The sequence below is a fragment of the Hippoglossus hippoglossus genome, chromosome 10 (genome assembly GCF_009819705.1).
Source record: "Hippoglossus hippoglossus isolate fHipHip1 chromosome 10, fHipHip1.pri, whole genome shotgun sequence".
NCBI classification, from domain to species: domain Eukaryota; kingdom Metazoa; phylum Chordata; class Actinopteri; order Pleuronectiformes; family Pleuronectidae; genus Hippoglossus; species Hippoglossus hippoglossus.
In genome coordinates, this window is record NC_047160.1 from 14,642,635 (window position 1) to 14,667,402 (window position 24,768).

Here is a 24,768-nt window from a genome sequence, read left to right on the forward strand (position 1 = left end):
TAAGTTGGTGAGATAATGAGATTTAAAAGTGTGACTTTGACTCAAGTTATCGCATGTGGCTGCATTTCAATAAGCTTAATGTGGGATTGAAGCTGAACTTGTAGAGATGAGTTTACACACTGAACTCAAACCCGAGACTTATTCACTCACAACGTGACATCCAGGAACGACAGTATCAAACTTGTCCAGATGTATCTGTCTCCAAGGTCACTGTCCTCTAAAGCAGCGGATGAGTGACTAGATACAAATGAAGTGTGGAGAGTGAGAGGATGTAGCCTACAGCAACAGGACTTTTAGCTCTGGAAAACACACCACAGATGATGTTTCAACCTTTTTTTTTTTTCCTTCAAAGTCCATCTGCATGGCTTGATTTATATTGAATCGTGTCAAAGTCTTACAATGTGCGCTCACCGAGATCATGTCATTACAATTAACTGCAGCCATCCTAATCACTGTTGCACTGGAAATGATAAACATCTCATTTGGACCTGATTTACAACATCTTCCATGTACTCTGTTTAGGACTTCTTTTCAAGTGGTTAGAGCAACGGAGGGCAACCTTTTTTGGCACCGATGGTAGTTTTTCCTGGACCAGATTGGAGACATTTACTCGCACATGCTTTTCCCACAATACCAAATTCTGTTTTTAAGTGCTTGTTTCAAACCTCAAGTGGTGGTGTATGTTGGGAAACATGAAATACTAGTCCTCTTGGATGGAGAGCGTTAGGCCTGTACAACGCCCACAAACACTGGGTCACTGGTTTACCAAAACACTGTCTGCAGTGTAGAACGTCACATGTGTTACAAGGCTCTTTTTCGCCCTTGAACGCAACCTTCCATCCCAAAATTCACCTCTGAACCCTGACCCTCGTGGTGGTGTTTAATTTTGACCTATTTGGAGTGCAGAAGCTCTGGCGCCCGAAACCTCATGCTCAGCTCTGTTGGGCAGATGGCAGCCAGACTCCGGAGTGTCACATCTGTCTTTACATCAGCGAAAACACACATACGAAATAACAAAAAAAAAAGATCTATTGTGAATAATGGAGCTCCCCTGTGAGTGCATATGTAACCCTAATAGTTATGTGAGAGAAAATGTGCAGAGAGTCACACGCACATGAGCGCACAGAGGCGGGTCATGGTCGGTCGTTGCAGGGAACCCCTGTGTTGCTGTAACGCAATCCTCCCACGGAGAATGTTCTGGTTTCAACCCTGCCCTGCGGAGTGTGCTTCCACTGCCAGGTACACAGACACAGCCCCAAGCCTGCAGGGCTCGCCTTGAAGTCAGGCTATATGCCGACTATAATGTAGTCACCCGGTATAATATTATATAACAGCAACATGGCTGTGGGTTCGAGTTTTCTCAGTTTACTTGTACAAAAGAGCAGTTGTTTTTAGCCACAGCAGAGGATGCTTTTAGACATGTCAGCGCTCAATCAAAACAACAAGAGCCTTCTGCGTCTGGCAATCATCTCCGAGCATGTGGCGGCAGACAAAAGGAAACGGTTTGGATCAGTTTGGGTCGCTTTCTGCCAAGGAGAATTTTCTCCCTCATCCCAGGCTTTCATTTTTTTCTGTACCTTTTTTATTCCCTCTGAATTCAATCCTCTCTGCACACTGTGTGTCCTTCTCCTCCAGGGCTGTTTACTCTGACAGTCGACGATGTCATGTTGATTTCGGGGTGTTTTGACGCTAATGGAGGATGTTCAGTGGGAGGACCCTGCGCTTGATGAGCTCCAAATGTTTGAGCGTCACTGAAAGATGCTTTTCTGTTTCATACGTGACAGGTGATGAAGGTGTCTGCAGTTGAGGAGGTCGGAGGAGGAGGCTTGGCTGACAGGGGGGGGTTGTCTTAGTTGACGGATTTCAAGGTGTGTGTGGGAGCGTGTGGGAGGTGCCCAGGCCCAAACACATGGATTTAGAAACTAGCTGTGAGGAAGATGTGGTGGAATAATCACCACCAAGCACCTGGGAAGTTGTTTGTTAAGGTTTTCTCACTTTAAGGACAAGTGGTGCTAATCTTATTTAATTTGGAACTGTCAGTTTCCCCAGTCTGTCTCTGCAGCTCCAGACATTTGATGAATATATTGTTTATAACTGTGGTTGTGTGGGAGCAGAGTAATCAAGTCACTTGTCTCACCATGATCGTCGTCGCAATTAGTACCATAATCAAAGTGATTATCCTCACTTGTCAAGCTCATGACTTTATTTTCTTCATAATTATTTGATAGAGGTGTAGAAAGACATTTTCCTCTTGGATGCATTAAACGTTTCTTGCTTAGTGCAATTATAACACATTCTTGTTTTCAGTTGCACAGACAGGCAGGCAGCACATTTTTTCACATAAAGAGCGGTATAGAGCACATGCCATCATTAGGTTTCTACCCAGACCTGTTAGGGAGTGCATACCGATATGTCAAATGTAAGCGGTTGAGTAAGAGGAAAAAGGTGTTGACTGTTTTAGGTCAGAACTTGTTTTCTTAGAACCATTGAAAACGTGTCGAGGGTAAATGTTTTGCAATCTGTTCAAACTACTACTACTTAAAGCCTCTTATTCATCCTTCAGGGGCCCGTCACGATGGGAGAGATGAAAGGGAGAGAGGGGGGAAAAAAGTGGGGCGATAGAAAGGGAGTATGAGAGCTAATCAGGGTTAATTGACTGCTGTTGTTTTGACCCGAGGCAGAGAAGAGATAAGGAGGAGAAGAGGGGAGGAGAAGCTGAGAGAGAAAGAAAAAGGAAGGTTTGAGTGTATGTGACTAATTCAGGAGAAGAAAAAGAATTTGGTTGGTGAAGCAACAGGAGGCCCGAGGTGCGTCAGAGAGAGAGGGAGACAAAGCCGACAGGGTCACACACATTGTGTGGAACATATTCCACACCTGTTGAACAGAAGCATGTTTTGTCCGTAATTATAAGCATGAATCACTGCAGCCTGCAGTCTGGGTGTCAGGAGGATGAGAGCGAACGGGGATGATGGAGGGCAGAGATGGCCAAGAGAAATGTGCACCGCGCTCGGGTGAACGGCTGAGGAAGTGTTGAGAGGGAGTTAGAAAAAGAAGGAGGAAGTGTGAGGTCGACGGCGTCCAGAGAGAGAGAGAGAGAGCACAGGACGGAGATCAGTGGATCAACATGAAGTTTCTTAATGTTGAAAACGAGCTTTCAGCTTCAATTTTCTCTGTTTGAAACCAGAGACAGGGGCACTAAAAGGTTTCCACTGTTCCAACGACCCCTCTTCACCCACACACACACACACACACACACACACACACACACACACACACACACACACACACACACACACACACACACACACACACACACACACACATGCACCGTAAACTCTCAGCTATGTGAATTTAATCAACATATATAATTACAGCTACAAACATTCTCACAAACACTCACACAGTAACATACAACACCTACACAAACACTCTGACACATAAACACAACGTCCACAGAAAACACACAACTGATGCAAACACATTAATGTTTGTGATTGTAAAGAAAGCCACATGTCTTGGTTTTCACCGTATCGGTCAGACATGAATATGTGTGTGTGTGTGTGTGTGTGTGTGTGTGTCTACTTGTACGCGTATATTGTAAGGACAAGAATGAGTGTTGGACGTCCTCACTTTAGTGTTTGGGTGTTGGGGTTCAGTATTTAAGTTTGATCGTGTGTGTGTGTACTTGTATTCTATGTCTTTGTGAGTAAAGTTTTTTTCCTGACTTTATTCAAGAGCGTGGTCTTTCAGTTTGAAAGCCGGACTTATTGATTTCTTGTTCATATTTTGAAATGCTTTCACTCAAAACCCTGTGCTCACACTCAAATATGAAATTGTCCTACCCTTTTTGTGGATGTGTTAGCGTTTCTCTCTTTGAGAGACCAGTACAGATGGTTAATTTAACTGGGCTCATGCACTCCCACACTCCACGGCTTTATTATTTCACCGGATTCCCGTCAGAAGTAAAACTAACTTACCCATAACGAGGGCAGGGCAGTTTCAATTGTCAAAGCTACACCTGAAATTCTATTGGTTGGGGAATTTTTGAGAGAATTGTAGAAGGAAAAAAATCTAAGAGGAGACATTACGTGCAGGCACAGAAGCAGCGTGAGGAGAAGAGCTGAAGCTGGAGTGCAGGAGATCTGTCCAAGAAACAAAATATCTGAGTGCAAGCGCACAGTTCGAGCACAAGCAGAGCAAATTTAAGCACAAGCAGGGGTCATTTGAATGTGAGCGCAGGGTTTTGTGTGAAAATCTGAATCATGTAATCAATAAATCCTGCTCTCAAACTGGAAGACCACAATCTTTAATAAAGTCTAGACATTTTGTGGCATTTTGTTGGTTGAGACTTGCTCTTAGGGTTAGAATTCGGTGTAGATTAGGGTGAGGGTTAGGTTGGTGTTAGGGTTAACCATGTAGTTATGATGAATGGTAATGTAAGGGGCTGGAGGAATGCATTATGTCAATGTGTATGTATGTGTGTGTGTGTGTGTGTGTGTGTGTGTGTGTGTGTGTGTGTGTGTGTGTGTGTGTGTGTGTGTGTGTGTGTGTGTGTGTGTGTGTGTGTGTGTGTGTGTGTCTTTAAGCTGCTATTCGCCTGACAGGCTGGTTCGCTGAACATAGGAGCCATTTGTCTGACTGTCTGAAGCTATTAGGCGAGGTTTTATTTGAAGCCAGAGTAAACCTCAGACGGCCAGAAACCGCTAAAATTAGATTGGAAATGGAAAAAGCTTTATTGGCAGTGTCAGATGACTCTGACCTGGCAATATGTAAACATACGAGCCCATTGCCATAGAGACAAGGAAATAAACCAGAATATTGTAAGAAATCCCTCTAAACAGTGTGAACGGTGACTTTAGAGCGACACTTGGAAACTGTTGCCAGAGAAGATTTGTGTCTGGTCTCAAGCCATCAAACTAATTGAGAGCTTCAAGTTAAATGATCACAAAATGTTTGAGAAAATAATAGCTGAGATAAATTTTATCTCTTTGTTATGATTACAAATGCCTCTGCTGTGTGTTAATTATCACCCATGATTGTCATTAAAGAAACATTTCACACTGTCTGAGTCACTTAATCAGAATCCTGAGTCTTTTATTTTTTTTTATCTCTCCACAGTCCATCAACACCAGCTCATCCTGTTATTGGCTGCTGCCATGGTGATGGCCATTGATTCGTCACACAACCTGGCCAGTGAGAGGAGTTCGATAGAAAGCACGTATGAACTCACCAAGTACCTGGAGTATCAGCTCAAGGAAATCAAAGACGTATATGTGAGTAATTTTTTGTTTCAGTATGATTTCTCATTAATCAAAGCCAACAGGGGGGAATCATGTTTTCTTTTAATTACCAGTTTGGGGTTTTAAATTAAATGAATATGTGATCCATAGACAAAAGTACTTCCTGAAAAACAACTCACCTCTAAATGACTTTAATCACAATTACTGCAAAGGTCCCCATTAAAGGGGTTATGATCCATATTCTTACATAGGGGAAGTTGACCAAAAAAGCTACAATAAGAGAGAGAATATAGTAATAGTTTATCCTAAATGAACCTGGTGGATGTCCTAGTAACTCAAAGCGTGATAATATATCAATATTCATAACCTATTTCCACTTTCCCAAATGGGCAAAAATCTGTAACTTCAGGTTTAAGGAATTTGTTTTGTAGATAAAAGAGAAATAACAAAATATGATTCTACAGCCAGGCGCTGATTAGCTTGGTTTTGCATAGAGACCAGAGACAGAAGAAGCTAAAGTTACTCTTTCCACAGGTAAAAAACAAACAAAATATAAATAATAAAATAACACATTTGCATTGGTTTGTTTAATTCAGAAAAGCTAAATTGTGGTCTGCAAGGCAGTTAAAAAGTATATTTATTTTGAACAACAACAATTTATCCGTCTCTCCTCTGGCAACGTCACAGTTATGACAAAACTCCTGAAAGCTTGTGTTCGATCAAGAAAATGTTGCTGCTGTTAAAAATAGTTTTTACATTGAATGGCCATTCGCTAGCTTAAAGTACTTGATCTAACTTGGATGTTATTTTCATAGTTTGGGTGATTACTCATAAAATTACACTCATCATGTTGTCATGTCAGTAACTAAAGAGATCTTGAAATACGGCAACAGACGTCTGACATGTCTGGAAATTTCAAACCCATGTGTTTGCCAAACTCACTTGGAAGAGAAAACAAAGCTTTACTGCAAAGTCATTGTTGTAAACATGCGTCACAGTTTAGTTAATTCAATGTTGACACACTGTGCTTGTACACACACAGTTTTTCAATGCATTGAGATCTCACTACAAACATGACAGGAGTTCTTTCTCTCAGGTCCATATTGAATGGTTTAGATAAACTGCCTAAACTCTTGCCTTGTTTACAGCCTGTCTATCTCTTGGTCTGTGGAGCAATTAAGCCGCTATTAGTGATGTAATGAATGACGGCCCAAGCTATAAAACTGAATTAACCACAATTGTCCAATAAACCTTCTCATTACTTTCTCCTCCTTTGGTTTACCTCCTCCAGCTCACCTACCTAGGCCCTCCATTCAACGAGAAAGACTTCTCCCCCCCGCGGCCCAACAGCACGGCTCTGTCCCTGCCCATTGCCGCCACCCGCCTGGAGCTGTGGCATGGCCTGGAGAACCAAGCCCGACTTGCCCAGAACCAGAAGGCCTACTCTGTGCTGCTGGCGGCTGTCAGGGAGCTAGCCCGCTCCACCCTCTGCCCCTCCCTCAAGACCTCCCTGCTGCACTTTTGCACGGGCCTGGACGGACTGCTGGGCTCTATATCTGCGCTGATGACCACGCTCGGGTACACGCTTCCTCCTCCATCTGCAAACATGAGAAGTAGCGCTGGCGAGCTGCAATACCCTCAGAGTGGGATAGGAGGCGACCGGCCAGCTCCACTGATGAGCCAGAGCCTGTATAGGTCCAGAGCCGGGACTAGGACGGAAGCGGGTCACCGTAACAACCAGAAACGAAGTGGGATGAGGGTGGTCAGAGGAGATCGCGAGGATGGCGTCAACGTGGACCTGATAGAAAAGAAAAGAGCAAAAGAGGGGGGGAGAGCTGAGACAACTTCAGCTGGAGGAAGGAGTGGCGGATCGAGGGAAAAGGGAAGAGGAGAAAGAGGGAGGAGAGGAAAGAGGGAGGAGCCTGAGAGCAGGATATGGACCGCCAGCGAAGACGAGAGAGCAGGGGAGGAGGGAGAGGAGGAGCTCGAGCGAGAGGTAGGGGCGGAGAGATGGGGGAGGAGGTTGTTGAGCATCAGCGAGGATGGCGAGGAGGAGGGGAGGCAGTCGGAACCTGGGGTCGAATTGTCGTACCTGGACACGCAAAGATCCGTCTCCCTTCTGCAACCAACCATCGTTGACAACAACAACAATCAGTACAGCTACAACCTGAACTCACGTCACACAGACACCATCAGAAAGGAAGATGGGTTTTTTGTGGTGAATAGCAGAGGGTTAATGCTGGAGGAGGGGCAGCAAACAAATATGGAGGCGGCCTCCTCTTCCTCAGCTTTCTATCACCAGCGTCGGCCTCCTCGCTCCCTCTTCCCCCCCACACTCCAACCTCCCCTCTCCACCCTCTCCCTCCTCTACCAGTTCGGAGCAGGTGAGAGGCACACCCTCCTCCCCCAGCCCGTCCCCCTGTCTTTACAAAGGGGCACATCCCTCCTTTCGCACCCTCTGACCCCGCTGCTCTCCTCCTCCTCGTCCTCCTCTTCCTCCTCACTCCTGTCCGTGCGGCCGACGATGAACGACTTCGCGAGGAAGGTGGAGGGGTTTTGGATATTGCGGGAGCTGCAGAGTTGGCTGTGGCGATCGGCGAAGGACTTCAACCGCCTCAAGAAAAGACTAAGAGGTTGAAACACTTCAATGGGACGGGACACTGAGACAAAACACACACACACACACAAACACACAAATGTGCAGTATAATGGAAATCTTACCCATAACGAATTGCACAAAATCCGGGTGGAAACAAACTGAGAGCTTTGACCGACAAACGCACATAAACACACTCATGCTTTAATGCATTCATTCATACTGTACTGGAATAAATGAATGAAGCACGAATTGGCAGGTCACCAGAGGCGCTAATGGAATATAACACACACAAAACCCAACACATTACCAGCACTGTCACCCTCCTAATGCACATAGCAGCTCATTGAGCGAGACACGCTGAGACTGGGCTGAGTTACCGGACTTCACGGCTCATAGATCAACAGAAATACCACTGTAGGTGGTTAGACACATGCACGCACGAGGGTAGACGTAGCGTCAGGCAGCGAGAGGGACAGTGCAGCCATTGAGCGAAAACTGATTCAGCGACCTCCAGAAGTGTGAATCAGCAAACTTCATTTTCTCGAAAGGCAGAAGGGAAATTATTCTGAATGGGTAAAAGACAAAAGGAGAGCAGAGGGGAGGAAATGACCAGAGGGATGAAGAGGAGGAGAGGAAGACGCAGAAAGGGACAGGAAGACGGGAGGAGGCGTGAGTCAGGGGGTTCAGCACTGGGTATAATGGGCAGAGGGGTACTGCTGAGTAATCACAAGATGGCCGGTCAGTTACAGTAACTCTATAAAAGCGCTACACATACTGTCCAGACACAGAGGTGGTCATACACAGACTCACCCTCACTGTGGTATTTGGTGCCTTAACAAACAATTCACTTCTTTGCTGCTTTTGATTCAGTGCTCATAACTTTTACCACTTTATAAGGATTTTATCCCAGAGCTAGAAACATTATAAACATATTTTATCATGGAATTATTGTCCTGCAAAAACCTCAGTAAAGGTCTTCTGTAAGAAACAGTTCACACATTTTGGGAATTTTTTTTTGCTTTCTTGATTTGATATGAGGCGGTTATCAACAGCCCTTGCTTTGTTCAAATCTGTCCGTACAATACCACTTAACATATTGTCTCTTGTTTGTTAGATCAACTACAAAAGTGTGAAAGTGTCAGATCGCCGTTCTAGAGTCTCGTTCTCACCTCAACACTGACAGACAACCTGCCAATCTGCATTTCCAGCACTGAGGCCTTGTCTACGCTACTGTGGATATTTTTTGGAGTGGATATTTTCCCCCTACGTTTTCAAAATATCTCAGTCCACCTTTAATTTACAAAATATCTCCAGACGAGAACACAAAAACAATAACAAATGCTCAAACAAGCTGATATGCCATTGTTGTTATACTATTGTCTCTAACACTCATTGCACAATGTAACACTGGGCATATGACTGTACCGTCATCGTATCGCTCTGTTTACACACACACGTACGGATTCATACAAACCAGGCTTTTGGAAATCTGCAATTTGGAAGGTGTTTGTAAAACTCTCTTAATTACTGACTTACAACACCGCCATAATTACGTCATATAAACATTTCATTTTGAAACCCTGTGGTAGTTCAAACTCCCTCTGAAAGCACATTTTCACATGTGAGCAAAGTAAACAAACAAGATTGTTAGTTAGAGAACTTTGAAGGTTCCCGGCAGGTCCAGCTTCTTCTATACTTCTGTGTTCTGATGCCACAGAGTGCAGCAGCTTTGTTCATTGGCTCCGCAGCTGCACTGTAGCTGATATGCACTTCCTCAAAAATGTGACTGCACATCAAGGCTACAGCAGCGAGACACCACATGGTGACCACAAGAGCCGTGACTGGTCAAAACGGCCTGCTTGTGTTTTTGTCTCAAAGTTTCCATAAGATCATCTGTTGAAGCCTTTTCCACTGCAGCACTTCTGCTAACCATAACAATGGCACTCAATGAAAATACTGCAATAGTACCATTCCTGTAGAATACGATTAAAGCACCACATGACCTGGTCCTTAATAATACATGTTGACGTGGTGCTATCCATGGGCGAAATCTGACGCCAAACCATAAATCTAAAGCTACACTGTAGGTATCTATGACGGCACCTCCCTTCCGTTGATCGTAAATCTGACTTCAGTCTTTGTGCTAAGCTAAGCTCACCATCACCTGGTTTGAGCTTTATGTCTTAACAGGGAGACATGAGAGTGGTATCAGGCTGCTCGTATAACATTCGGAAAGAAAGCTCCCAAAATGTCAAACTGTTCCTCTTCGTCACTTCGCAATCCTCAGCACAAAAATTTGTTGAATGTTGTGTCCTTTTTAAAACCAGAAATCGATCTCATTCCTTTATTTACAGATGTTTTTTGTTTGTTTTTTCAGAATAAATGTAATGCTATGTCTTTGCAATGTGCCTTAGATGACGTGGCGTAAGGTTATGGATCATATCTCTATAATATTTATTGAACAAGATGTTTATTTATTTTTTCTCCAGTGTGAAAATACTGTATTGTTACTCAAGAGAGAATAAATAGTAGCTTTTGTACAGAGTGTGGTGTTATTGGTCATTTGGGAGCCCGTTGGGAGGAAAGACAAAAATGCATATGGGATTTTTGTTTGCAATGGTTAGAGTTTTTATAGGGATGGTTACGGGTGATTGGCACAAGGGGAGAGGAGACTTCTGGAAAACAAAGGCCGGCTCACATTCATGACGAAAAAAATGGGGCGATTGAGGCGCGGTATGAGAGAGTTTTTATTTGTCTGTCCGGGTGAAAATTTACGATCTCTCTTTTTTCCCTTTCATCTCTCGCTTCCCACCTCCCACTGCATCATTCCTCCTCCCACTTTGCTTTCCTTTCTCATCACACTATCTCACGAAGCTCCTCTTCTTACCCACCCCCCCCAAAAGAAACCATCCTTCTGACCTGTGACAGTCAGGGATTTGCGTGAGCACAAACAGGTACAGGTACAAACACAGCCCTTATAATCCCACCCCAGGTCTCTTGTTGTGTCTGCTTCAAAGCCGCCGTTCTCCCTCTCTCTGTCAGTCTTATCTTTATTTTTTTTTCACGTCTCTTGTCTTACACACCCACTCTTTTTTATCGCCTCCTCACCTGTTATCTTTCATTCCTCTTTGTCTCTCTTGTTTTGGCTTTATTGCTCTCGACTACACTTTTTTCCCACATTCTCTGCAGCTCTCTGGCTCCCCCTCCTCGCCTCGGGCCAGATATTAAGGGATCAATGAGAATCCTCCCTCCATCACCTCTGAGGCGCACACCTGCACACACCCACCCTGACACAAAGTCGTCACACAAAAAAACCCACACAAGTGTGGAGCAGGGCTCTGACAAACAAGTGCGGCAAAGCGTGAATCTTGACAAAAGCAGCAGATAGGCCGAGCAGGAAGTGACTTGGACGAGAAGTCGACTGTGACAACACTGACACATCATCACACACTCATGACTTTCACTATATGGGGTAAAAGTTTAACACTGACAAAGACATGACACATATGTATACACACACACATGCACACTTACATAAGAGGCTGTGTGTGTTTTCTGACATTCAGTAAGCAGTGACTGAGGGACTGCCAGTAGTCAACAATGGAAGCTTTGTATGGCCTGTGTGTGTGTGTGTGTGTGTGTGTGTGTGTGTGTGTGTATTGTCTTGCCCCTGTGTGGGCTTGCAAACTCAGCACGTGTGTGAATCATTATCTTGATGTGTCAGAACGTCTTTGGAATGAGGTTTGTCATGCGTAGCGATCGAGCAGCCATCACTCACTGTTTTCTCCCTCCGTCTCTTTCCGTCTGTCTCACTCTGTCAGCGCTGCAGAGACAAATTGCTGTAACTAATACGTAACAGGATAGCTGAGCCCTGTTTGCTGGCGAGCCCTTCGATAAGAGTGGAGTTGAGTGACAAGGCATCAACGTTATTGGCTTGTTGGGTCTATATCAGGCAGCTGCTCGCAGAGGAACACGCCGCTGCTGAGACAGACCCGTCTGTCTATTAGCATCTTGTGATCTAATGCAAGACTAATGACCCACAGAGGGGTGGGACGTGCAGGCCATCTCGCTGAGGACCTTTATATTCGCTCTTGGAGAGCACCTCATGGGTCCTTTGCTCCACACTCCACCGCCTTCCAGTCTCAAAGAAAAACACCAAGATTCTGGGAAACTCCTCTGTGTCCCCCTGAGGACGTCAAGTCAAACTGATAATAAAAAAAACAGAGCAGCAGAATCAGAAAAATTTACTTTTTATTCCACATATACTTTTCCTGGTCAAAACCTTGCACCAGGACCACTGACAGTTGGGTCGCACATTTGGGATGTCATCTGAGGCAATTCACAATCACAGTCTCCTCTAGGGCCAAAACAGACTGTCCACACCAATAAGGAGAGCTATAAATATTTTGTTTGAACCCTAATATCAACGACTGTGGAAAATTATTTCATCGGGATCACTTTCAAAGATATTTGAGGAACAATAGAAACACTGACAGCCAATCCAAACTCACAGGGTGTCACATTCAACACATCGTGTTCAATATGGCAGATGACATGACACCTCTGTTTGATTAAACAAACAACAAACAGTGTCTATAAAGACGTCAGTAAGAAGAAGAACATCTGGGATGCAACTGGACTCACTCTTGGAATCAGTGGTTAAATGTTTTGTTGTTATTATTAACAGAGATGAGAAGACGTTTGTTGCTCCAACACAGCTGGAGCGCTCCGCGTGTACTTGTACATTATCGTTTATCGGTGTGGATGCTCTCATCATTATCATTATAGATATCATGCTAGTAAACACCCTTAGCATGGGCAGCCCGATATACGACTGTTTATATATATACAGTACCCCCCAAGACATGTAAACAGAGTCTGATGCATACAATCTGTGGATATATAAAGTCAGGATCACTCACTGCACAGATACCGTTAGCTGGCTGGTAGTTGAAGTACCTCAAAGGTTTTGGTTTGTCAAAAGATTAGCAATTGCATTAAAAGCAATTATAAGCAGAGTTCAAGTAGTTCAGTAAGAAACATCTAATCATAAGCTAATTATTGAAAATATGAAAATATATTCAACATTCCACTGAGTCAATTTCAGTCGAATGCCTGAGGATTGTGGGTATTTGAGTATTTATAACCTTGCTCCATACCAAACTGACTGAAGCTATATTGCACATTTTCCAGAGGTCAGTGAGAAAAAAAAAAAGTGTAAATATGCAGAGGGTTGTCGGACATGACATGATTTGACAACAAGAGTGATATTGATGAGGAAACTGTCCAGTGACAATTTGCAGTGTGCAAACAAAAGCCACTGGGCGTCCTTAAAGGAGGCTGTGCACAAACAATACGTCTTAAAACACTTGAAATATGTTTCTGAAAGCTACATTTTAAATGGCAAGTGAGTAAAACCTTTTAACCCTACTGTCTTGCAGTACTTATTTATAAAAAGTTTGATTATACAAAGTGATAATATTAAAAGGAGGAGAAATTCACCAGGGTTGAATGTATCTTAATTCACCAGAGTTCACAGAGTTTCCATCTGAAACACTTGCAATAAAAGTGAACTGATGTAATATATGTACAAATATACAAAAAAAGTAAAAAAATTAATCTTTCTTATCCCCATGAAACATTCTATACGGTTTTTGAGTCACACGATGATTGTGGTGTGTGATGATATCGTCGAAGCTGACCAATAGACCGATCTCCCCGAAACCTGTTCTATTCCTTTAAGACGCACAGATGCACCCGTCGAGCCGTTCTCAGACCTCCTCTTCCTCCCTATTCTATCTTCCTCTCTCCTTTTTGCTCTCTATCCCTTTTTTTTGTCAAACTTTGTCCTCCAATCTTTTCTCCATATGTCTCTTCGACTTCTTTCCTTTGTCGGGGCCCTCTCTGACCCGCACTGGGAGCCATTTTGTGTCATTTTATCTCATTTTCGCTTCATTTTCACCCCATGTGTGCCCTTTTCTCTGCTACAATCGAACCCTTTCACGCTTCCCTTAAATTCCCTCGGCCACCCCCGCGTTCTCGGCCTCTTTTTCCATCTGTCTATCTCCTTCTCTCTGTCTCCTCTTCCCTCTCCCTCCCTTCCCCCCTCCCTCCCTCGCTCTGCTCACCTGCAGCACATAAAAATTCCTCCTTCCTTTCTCCAGAGAATTGCTCAGTCGCTCAGGGATTTACTGCATTCTTCTACGCTTTCTCTCCCTCATTCTCTCCATATCTGTCTCTCCTTGTTTGGCAGCGTTAGGCAGTGTTTGATTCAGCCTATCTCCTGCTTTGTCCTTTTAACACGTTTGTATCCTTCTCTGAGCCCCTCTGTGTTTTCCGTCTCCATCCCTCCCTGTCGTTAGAATAACTAAACTAATCCTTTACCTGTTGTTTCCATGACCCCACCCTAAATGTTTTTCTTTCTTATTCCTCTGCACCCACTCTACCTGCCCCACCTGGCCTCACCCTCCTGCTGGGTTTCTGCCATGACGGGGAACATCCCGCCTCCACTTACTTAGCCGGAGGCTACAGGGTTGGGCTGCAGCTTCTCACAGCTTTTTTTTTGGGTGGTTGGTGGGGGTGGGAGTGGGGGTGCAGGGGCGCTCCAGTGCCCGGGGCCTGGGATGAGGTTGATTTATGAGTTAATCAATTGGTTGTCCGTGTGAGCGAGCAAAACCGCAGAGATGTGTGAGCTCTTTCATGTCAGTGTCTGTGCTTGTTGACTTAGTCCCTTAGGAAAACACTGCGAGCTGTCATTCCCCGTGTTGCTCGGCTCCTCGACATGTTTTCAAAAGTAATTAGGGAGAAAATTGGGGCTGGGCGTTCATTCATCTGATGGTTGAATGGATTGTGTGTGTGTGTGTGTGTGTGTGTGTGTGTGTGTGTGTGTGTGTGTGTGTGATCGTGTGGGTGTTACGGTCTGACAGAAGTCTTACCTGACCGTGAAAAGTCGTGACATCACACATGTGGAAAGGGTAAATCTCAGTCCAGAGAAGCGAGCCGTGATTTGCTGTGGATAATAAGACAACAAACAATTCTCTTCCCCCTTCTCACCTCCTACTGGAACTTACACTACGTCCATGAGATATTTTCCAGTGTGTTTTTGTAGAGGCCTCAGCCCACAGTGTAACACCGGAACAAAACAAAAAGCTCTCTTCTTCTTTTCTTTTCACTCTCTCCACTGCATCTGCCAAGGAGTGAGACACACAGCTCAACTGAACAAATCCACATTAATCAAAGTCAATCAAAGTTGAACTCAGGCCCATAAACACTGCGGCCGTGCTGTATGATCGGCTCTATCAACATTTATGCAAGATTACAGAAAAAAAATAGAATGGCACCCAGACAGGGCCCAACACTTATGAAACCACCCTCAACCAACTAGATTAACACTGGATCTGTATTTTTATTTGGAGCTTCACCAAATTGCACACACTCCCCTGAACATGCCAGATTTTTTTAATCAAGATCAATGAATTGTTCTCTAAACCCAAACAGAAACATTAATTTTAGTGTAATGTTTTCTAACTATTGACCATTGCAAATTACAGGGACAAATACTCTGGAGGCAGATTCTCATGTTTAATCTGAAGTCTATAACCCTCAGATTTGTCCAACTTTCAGTTCTGTAAAAACTAAATACGTCCGTTATCGGGGGAATTTGTCATTACTCTGAGGCTCAGGCAGGATGCAGGAGGCTCAAATCTAAAATCCCAATATATTTATCCCATTATTTTGTGTTTTTTCTTCTTGTTATACTGTTTTTTCTGTTAATGCCTGTTTGGGTGTGTATTTTTGTTGTAGTCATGGTCTTTTGGTGTTTTTTGTGGTTTTGTCTAAAAGCCCATTAGAATTAGAAAAATAAATCTTGAGTCCTGTTTGAGTAATTATGTCTGTTCATGATGCTCTGCCACGTTTGACCTGTTCAGAGCCTGCATGATCGTGAATCTCAGGTGTTTCAGCTCAGTAGAGGGGTTGTGTGCTTCTTCATGCAGTTTTGTGTTTTTGTTTCTGCTCTTTTCTTTCATCTTTCATTTTATCATGAAACGAGAAAACAAGCAAGATAAAGGCGAGAGATGAAAGACGGATGATGGAGGTTTGATGGCACCTAATAAGTCTGATAACTGACATGCATCCTGGCAAAAACACTGACACGCAAATTCAAAACAGAGTGGAGAAAGAGACAGAGTGAGATAAACACACACATATCCAAACACAGGGTACATCTCAGCACCTTTGTTCCCCGAGCCAAGCTGTATCCTGAGGTGGTTCCAGCAGCTTCAGCCAGGAACTTCCCCTCGTACATTTGTTTGGCTCATTTTTTTCATGACAATCATATATCTCCCGATCCCTCGTAAAATATCATTTATGATTAATGTCTGCAGTAGGTTGTGCGAGCAAAAGGATTTTTCTCTCTACTCTTTTCGTTTCCCCGAGGCCTTGGGTGGGAGTCAATGAGGCATTTTACATGTTGCTGTGTCGCGGTCTACGTTACATGTTTGACATGTCACGGTTTGTTAGACACTAAAACGCCTGTTTTGGACCAGCTGTCCACCCACACCAGGACGACTTGCAGCGCTCACACTCTTCCACACACACACGTCCATCCCCGAGATTGGTGCGAAAGGTAAATAGAAAGCTTTTAAACTGTCTGTGGGACACACGAAGACAGGAGATTATGGAAGAACTACAGACACTCTCGCACATACACACACTCACAGTCTCACACTTAGAAGGCGTCATTACATCGCCTCTGATCTTAACCCTAACAACATGCCTCAATCCCACCTTTAACCTAAAAAAACTCAGTATGGTGATATTACATCCTTTCTTTTTGTCAACAAGTCTCATAAACAGACTCAAACCAATGATAAGTGAACCACTGTCTGTGTAGCCAGATAAAGCTTCTTCCTCTGTTTCATGGACCCAAAAAATGGATGTGCCTCACTTTTTTACTGGATTTAATTTTCCTTGATTATAATATTAATAAGAAGAAGTAGAAGAAGAATAAGAAGATTTGTATAGCACTCTTCAATACAAAATAAAACAATATTCAACTTAAAAACCTGACCAAAAGCATGTTGTTATAATAAATGAAGTACAGGTAAAACAGCGATAAACGTCATGTGACAAAAGTGTGTTTTTAAAAGAGTGATAAAACAGGGACCTGACTCTGCAAGCCTGATATTCACTGATAGATTATTGCAAAGTGTAGGCGTCTTCAATTCATTATCATTCATTATGTTGAACTTGTAGAGTCAAACCCACGGCCAGGATGTCCTGCTGCCATGATCGCTTATTAGACCTCCAAAAATTTGGTAATCCACAATTGTATCCCTTAAATGTGCCTGATTTATTTCATCAAGATCCATGAACTATTCTCTGCGAAATCAATGAATATGATAAAAAAAAAACACCTTGTCTCGCAATGTTAAATCTGCATCTGCATATAAGTTGGTGTTTGTGACCTGCTTTAAAATATTTGTATCTTGAGGAAACAACAGGATTGGGTCTGGGGGAGACATACAATTAATCCGTGGTTCATTTTAGTCTTTATGATATTTGCAAACAACAACAAAATATTCTTCTCCAGGATTTCTCCACGATGTGGCTGAATAAAAGAGTATTTTCCCTCACAGCGTAAAAGTAAACTCAAAGATACACAATGACATTTATAATCAGACCACTTTATTCTCACACTCGACAGTGTCTTGTGCACACACATAGAAGACACACAACCAACACATTAGATCACAGCTTTCTGGGGGGGGGGTTTTTCTCTCTTTCCCACAGCGCATCATTTCAAAAAGGCAGAACCAAATATTTTCCCATTCCAGGCCTGGACAGCACACAGAGCATATCTCTTTACGGTCCTCTTGGAAAAAAAAAAAACTCATGATAATACGATGCTGTTTCTTCATTCAGTCACGCTGTCTGACTTTTCCTTTCTTTAATTCTTTTTTTATGTCTCTCATCATTTGAGGACAATAAGACTCGAACAAAACCCATCAGCAAGGCATGTTTCTCGTGTGTCTGCCTGGAAAGAAACACAGGGAAGAGCAAGTAAGGGAAGTTTAGAGGGAGTCCTGACCAGATGAACCAGTAAGATTCACGTCCTATTTGTGATACCAACTTGATGTTTGACAGAGATCTGAACTTTTCTTCTCAAACCTGCAGAGCCGCCACCACAAATGATCCAGAGAGGAGATTGTGTAACAAATGGCTGCACATGTCTGTGTTTGAATTCAGAAACATGTTCTACCTTGAAAATAATCTTTTTTTAAACTGCCATGCAACCCCAACATGCAGCTAATGCAAGGAGAACGATTATTCAAAGGGATCCAGAACAAATGTCTTTACATAAAATGTGCTTTCAAGTTGAGTTTGCTGAATCGAAGGAACACAAATCAGATGCACTGGTCCTTGGTTCTGTGCGACAGTCAAAATTGATCCCTCAGCTGAGAGCTTGCAGGGAGCCGAAATAACGAGTCACTGTAGAATTAGAATTTGTTCAACGTGCCCCGGCTTGATTGACACATTCTACAATCAAATCAAAGTGCTGACAGCTGGCACTGATTTCCCACAACTGTTGCGGTTTAGCCTCGGAGAAGTGTACGAATGGGAAAAGCAAAATAACGGAGAGACGCAGTAAAAACAGAGACAGAGTTTGAAACAAGGGCAAAGAGTGGGACTGCTCCTTGACGTCACGCGAGGCTTTTATTTGGAGCTTGGGGACTATTTGTTTTCTATCAGGCCAACTATTGTCACTTTGACGTTGAAGTAGGAAACTGAAGAGTACAACAGTCAGAGTTTTTTTCACAGTCAACAGCAGCAACAGTTTTCCAAGCACGCAGGCCATCTCATTATGCTGCCTATTTTCTCATTAGTTCAACATAAACAAGTTGTGTTTACAACCATAGAGTGTGTAAAGATCCACGACATGACAGTTCCCCCAAAGTGAAGCCAAAACATCTGGATCGCCACCTGGTGGCTGGCTGCAGTATATTTCATAAATCCCACCTCCTCCATGCTGGTGAATGGGACATGGACGAAACTTAAAAATAAACAAAAATGTTCCCAAATATGATTTTAGATAGATATTGTCACACTGATTTATGTTCCAATGTTAATTCAACCACTAAGTTTGGTTTTACTCATTTACTCAATGTGAAAACGTCATGAATGACAGCTGAGACTGACTCGCGATTGGTCGAACATATGGATCCGTGCTACCTCGCCACTGCCGCTCCATCCCTTGCTTTCCTATTGAGCAGAGAGTCCAAGATGTTCTTGTGTTTCAAGTACATGGGCCAGACATGACCATCAAAAAGGCCGGGGAGGGGGGGGGTCTGGCACCCTGGGGCAGTTCTCCGAGATCCTCCAGTTCCACTTTGTCCCAAACTTCAAAGACAGCCAATCAGAGACCCTGTTCCGACAGTTATCTGAGGGCTGATTGGACGCTTTTACAAGACCAGCCGACCAACCTGCACCTTGTCTGGGATCCCCGCTGACCTGTCCACCGTTTTTACTCTGGATATTTTAGCTTCATTTCTGGACAGTGGGAGGAAGTGGAGACGTGTCATCCATCTGTATACACAGTTTATGGGTTTTGATTCAGATTTCAAATGCATTTTTTGACCTGAAGTCATTAATTATAATTTTTTTGGCAACTCCAGAAAACACAGCTTGCAAAGGTTTTAACAACCAGCAGTATTTTGAGTGATGCTGTGATTAACTTCGGTGCAATATTCCCTCTCGTTTAGCTGGATGATAATTATCACACAGTCATCTGAGCCAATATTGATACAAAATTATTGATCAGAGCCGCTGTAACCCTTCGCTTTATTTGAAACCAAGCAGGTTCAATGACGGCCGTGCTCTGAGGCAGGACAAAAGGCCTGCTGTTATAGTCCTCTCCTGGCTGCATCACTGCCCTGATCTCTCTCCAAGACGTCTGCGAGTTTCTGTCGTCTCGACATGGTGAACCTTACAAATGGGGATAACAGCTCACATTTTCAGACCGTTTACTCAAAGGTCTTCATTGTGTTGCAAAAGGCTCCTGGAGGAAGTATACGACTTGTACGCTGCGTGCCCAGTGGAAGAAGGATTTCTCCTTCGTTAGGTTTAGGAAAAAGTTTTTTGTTTTTGTACCATATTTAACTTGTATCTAGTTGTATAAAGAATAAAAGAAGACAACCCGACAAGTATGTTTGTTTGAACCAATTTTCCTTGGCCCTTTCTCTGACACATATGATTCCAATAAGGGTCAAAGTTTAAAGTTGACGCAATCACTGTTGATCAGAAGCCAGTGATGAGGTCGCGGTCTCTTTGAATCCTGAATTGTTCGGCGACCCCTCCAGGCCCCTTCAAAGTCACATCTCTGCAGAGAAAAGCTGAAGTTTTTGGATTGTATAATGTTTTCCCTCTGCTGCAAATTTTGAAAAGAACGTCAAAGAAAGGCGGGAATCCAACTGCAGCTGTTTGGACTGTAAATAGATAAACATGGCGAGTGTAAGGAATGGTGAGAATGGAACTCGAAGGTTAGACGCAAAAATCAAGAACTCAAAGACATCCACTGCTGACATTTATTTTCCTAACCTTGCATGGGACCTGTCTTTGCTTCTTTCTCTCTTAAGCTCTTGGCGGACTTTCATTAAAGTATGCTTTTAAGTTAATGCACGATCTTATCATGCGTCTTCCCTCAGCTCAGCTCCACTCGGCCTCTCTCCGCTTCATTTGTTATCACGTCTAATCTTCTTCTTCCTTTCACTGTCTCCCACTGCTTCTCATACCACCCTCACCCCCCTCACACACACCTATTCCCTCTCCCTCTGTTGTTCTCGGCCTGATTTACTCAGCCTGCTTCAAGGCACTCATTATCTACTTGAAGTTATGGAGTTCCTTAAAAGGCAGAAATAGAAGACGGGCGAGAGGAGAGGGGTAATACTCGGGGCCCAAGACACTAAGACCTCCGCCATTCCTCCGTCAATCCATCTTTTGTTTTGCCTTTCACTCCCATCGCTCCATCCAGAGTTTGTGTTACACCAGTAGCCCTGTTTCTTTCTCCGCTCGCCTTGTTCATGTTTTCTTTCCCCAGCTCATCCATCATGTGCTGTCGCCGCCGGTCGTGACGCCGTCATGTAATTATCTCATATTTATGCGAATATGCTTGTCCTGTATTAGCACTGCATCGGTTTTATGCACACTCAGGGTTCTTTTGACTCCATGGCTCTGACTTAAAGAGCTTCATGTCATAATTCAAGCCAGAGGGAGACGTTTGATTGGCCCACAGCCCCAACGGCACGGCGGCACCGCTTTGATTTTACACTGCTCCCAGTAATGGCTGTCATTTTCAGACAGCAGGAGTCCCTGTGGGGGAAAAAAATGATGAATGTGCTAATTGATTTTAGGCACCTCCTCGCCTCACAGGGTACAAATGCACCATAAGCGATTTGCAGGATACTTTTTATTGTTGGCCCCTCAGTTCTGTGCAAACATACAGTTTTAATTTGAAGACCCACAGCAGGAGTTTAGCCCCCAACCACGGCATGACACACTCTGCCCATTCAGCTTCAAGATCAGGAGCGTGCGGAAAAACATCAGGGAGGGTTATCAAGGCCTAACCCTAAACGCCCTGAAGCTCCGAATGCCCTTTGAAAGCATAACTCAGGCCACATTCAAACTGGACTCCATGTTCACATCTTCTTCTAATTCTCACCACAGTCTTTATTTAGTTATAATAATCTCATCTCATGTACATCTTTCTTGGCTGCATGCCTGGCTCCTGCATGGCTCCAAAAACAACATCAAAGGATCTGATGCAAAAAGTTTAAAGGTCAAACTGAAATTTCAGTTTTCTTCACTTTAGGATTGAAAAGGATATTTAAACAATGATGCAGATATTGTGTTTTTTTTATTTTAAATAAACATATCTTACTCTTTACATTTACTTTACTTTTTAACTCCATGCCTGTGGTTTCTTCATGCAGCAACTGATGAACATCTATCGCCAGCATTGCAAGAATGCCTGTATATCCTTTGAACCATTGAACCACAATCCATCCATTAGCTACACAGCTTATCCTTTGATGGTTGTGGCGACACTGGGCAAGAGTCACCTACGGGCAATTTGAAGCCGCCAATCAATTTAACCTGCATGTCTTTGAACTGTGGGAGGAAGCCACAATGACTAAAGAACATGTAAACTCCACACAGGAATGCCTTTTGCTGAACCAGGGTTTGATTAATAGATGGATGGAATACCCCAGATATTCCGCCATGGATTCACGGTAGCGAGGTACTGTCGACACATGATGTTCCAACCCGTTTACCAGTGTCAAATAACAAATTAAAAACTAACTCTCTAAGTAAAAATATATGCACTTGGACATAAATCAGTGTGATTAAAAACGACCTAAAATGACAGAAAACTTCTTTGAGAAATATGTATTTGAGACGTATTTTGACTTTTTAGTTTGGTCCATGTCCCATCAACTAACATAGAGGATGCAGGATTTATGATGCAAGCAGCCACCAGGTGGCAATCCAGAAATTTGAGTTGAATACTTTTATTTTGATTTATTCCAGGTTATTTTTAATTTTTATTATATTATTATTTATTATAAGATGATTTGTCTTCACTTTGGAGGAGTTGTCATGTCCTCCCTCTTTATATCCAGTCCAGTCTATGGTTCAAACCCAGAAGCCTCTTGGTGTGAGGCGACAGTTCTAACCCCTGATACAAGATGCTTTTTTCTTCTTTTCAACATGTCATCATCACAATGGTTGTATACCATTAGCAATGTGAGTCCTACTAGCCTTTTTCTTTTTGTTCATGTTATATCAACACCTCCATCAGTGGCTCCTGCACATTACACGGGACAGAGCTTGTGGTTGATTTGCTGGTCTCATTGGGTCCAGTTGTGGTGATTGAAGCTGAAGTCGTGTCAGATCATTCACATCAGCATTATGAGCAACTGAGTCAAAATTCAAGGTGTAAGCTGGGTTGGATATTCTGACAGTGACGATCACTCCAACTTTGTTTGAAAAGACATAGAAAATGTGAAACATCAACAGTGTAACAGTAAAATAAAAATGAATCTTAACACAATACATTGAGCTATTTTAAAAGGCTCTATATAGTGAAAAAGGAGCTGAAGTTAGAGGGTTAGATGATGTGACCACAAGGCTCACAGTGGCGGTAACCATTTTGGAATAATGTATGCAGACAGAGGATTTCAGAGAATAATCATGTCAGATGAATAAATACATTTACATTACTCCATAACAAGTTAAAACAAACTCTAAGGATGTATATACATTTTTTTTTCAATACATTTGAAGTCATGGGCCCCTCCTTCAGTTTTGTTGTTACCTTCCCCAGTATTCCCTCAGTATATGATGCAATGTGCGTGTTAGGTTGTTAAATAAACACATGCTTTAGGTGCATTTTTTGTGGGTCTATTAATCTCGCAGCACTGGAGGGGCTGCACCCCCATACGGAGGATTCATGAATCTCTAATGTGAAGCAACACGATGAGATGTTATGCAGAATTGGTGCAATGAAGAATAATGGGAACATACTTTCCAGCTTGGACCAGGCAAGAGTTTTATGACAATAAAGCCTCCAAGTTACTGGAGGGAACTAGAAGCTGGAACCAAGATGTGTCAAAAAGATGGAGCTGTGCTTTGTTTTTTGGGGGGTTTGAGGAGAGCGCTGGATTAGATTAAGGAGAAAGCTCCTGCTCCAAAACCTGCCTGGGGGTAAATAACCCCACTGGAAACGGTTTTGCTTCAGCCCACAGTACCGTTTCTTAAATGATTGGCCAATAGGTTAAATAGACATTTCTTGTCAAATGCAGCACCAAGCTGTTTTTATAGGCCTCTGTTGCCCTCCCATGGCGAGCGGGAGGCATTACTAACAGCTCCTCATGACTTCTCAGGAGTTGTGAGCTTGTTTGACCACCTGTGTGTAGTTTCGAGCTGAGAAGAATGATGTGTTATGGTCTTCTGCTAATGGAATCATGGGATTAGATATGTTTTATGTTTCAGGTACCGTGAGACTTGTCCGCTCCCCTGCCAACCCTCCAACCGTCCTCACATTAATGAAAATTAAGACCACATTGAGTCTGTGTGTGTGTGTGTGTGTGTGTGTGTGTGTGTGTGTGTGTGTGTGTGTGTGTGTGTGTGTGTGTGTGTGTGTGTGTGTGTGTGTGTGTGTGTGTGTGTGTGAGTGAGAGAGCGTTCTCTGATTAGTGTCTGGACCTCATTTAAGTAGAAACAGATTGAAGAATGATAATTAGGTCTAATAAGATGGAATTTCCCTGACTATGTCAAACAGCAGCAGCATCACAGGGCTGCTTTTAAAAGGGCTTCTGGTCAAATTTAACCAAACGCATGCATGCACACGAACACACACACACACACACACACACACACACACACACACACACACACACACACACACACACACATGGATACACAAGGTTACATGAGGCCTATGATAACCACTATTTTTTTCTTCATCATAAAATGTAAATATCTATGTTGTTTCTGCAGAATATCGTGCACACTACATCTAATCTGTAAATAGTTCAAAGATTTATGAAAAAATGTTTATTTGTGATCTCGCTGAGAGTTATATGAGAAGATGAATACCACTTTAATGTGTGTGTCTGATAGATGCAGCTAGCTTAGCTTAGCACAAGGCCTGGAAACAATGGCAAGAGGAGAAAAATGGGCCTGGTTCTGTTCAAGTGCAACCAAATCCACAAGCACATCAGGAACTCACTGTTCCTGGACAAACAGTCCCTGACCACAGTGTGTGGTTTTTACACTTTGGAGTTTGTAAACAAGATCTAATGTGGTAATAAATTGCTTTTAGTGATGCTAGTAAATGGGTTTTATTAGCTTCTGAGTCTTCGTTAGCAA

General features: G+C 43.2%; 1 protein-coding gene across 2 annotated transcripts in view; it reads left to right on the top strand.

Moving 5' to 3' along the window:
- The window catches only part of clcf1 (cardiotrophin-like cytokine factor 1), a 28,806-nt gene extending 4,319 nt beyond the window's left edge, over positions 1-24,487 (top strand). The window contains exons 2-4 of one of the 2 annotated variants that reach the window (XM_034598596.1): positions 5,119-5,273; positions 6,532-7,926; positions 24,249-24,487. In XM_034598596.1, coding sequence (XP_034454487.1) covers positions 5,119-5,273; positions 6,532-7,878 — 1,502 coding nt within the window. In that variant the 3' untranslated portion in view covers positions 7,879-7,926; positions 24,249-24,487. Of the gene's footprint in view, positions 1-5,118; positions 5,274-6,531; positions 8,871-24,248 lie in introns of those variants that run through there. The other variant, XM_034598595.1, reaches the window with a different exon arrangement.
- The last annotated feature ends 281 nt before the right edge of the window (positions 24,488-24,768 follow it).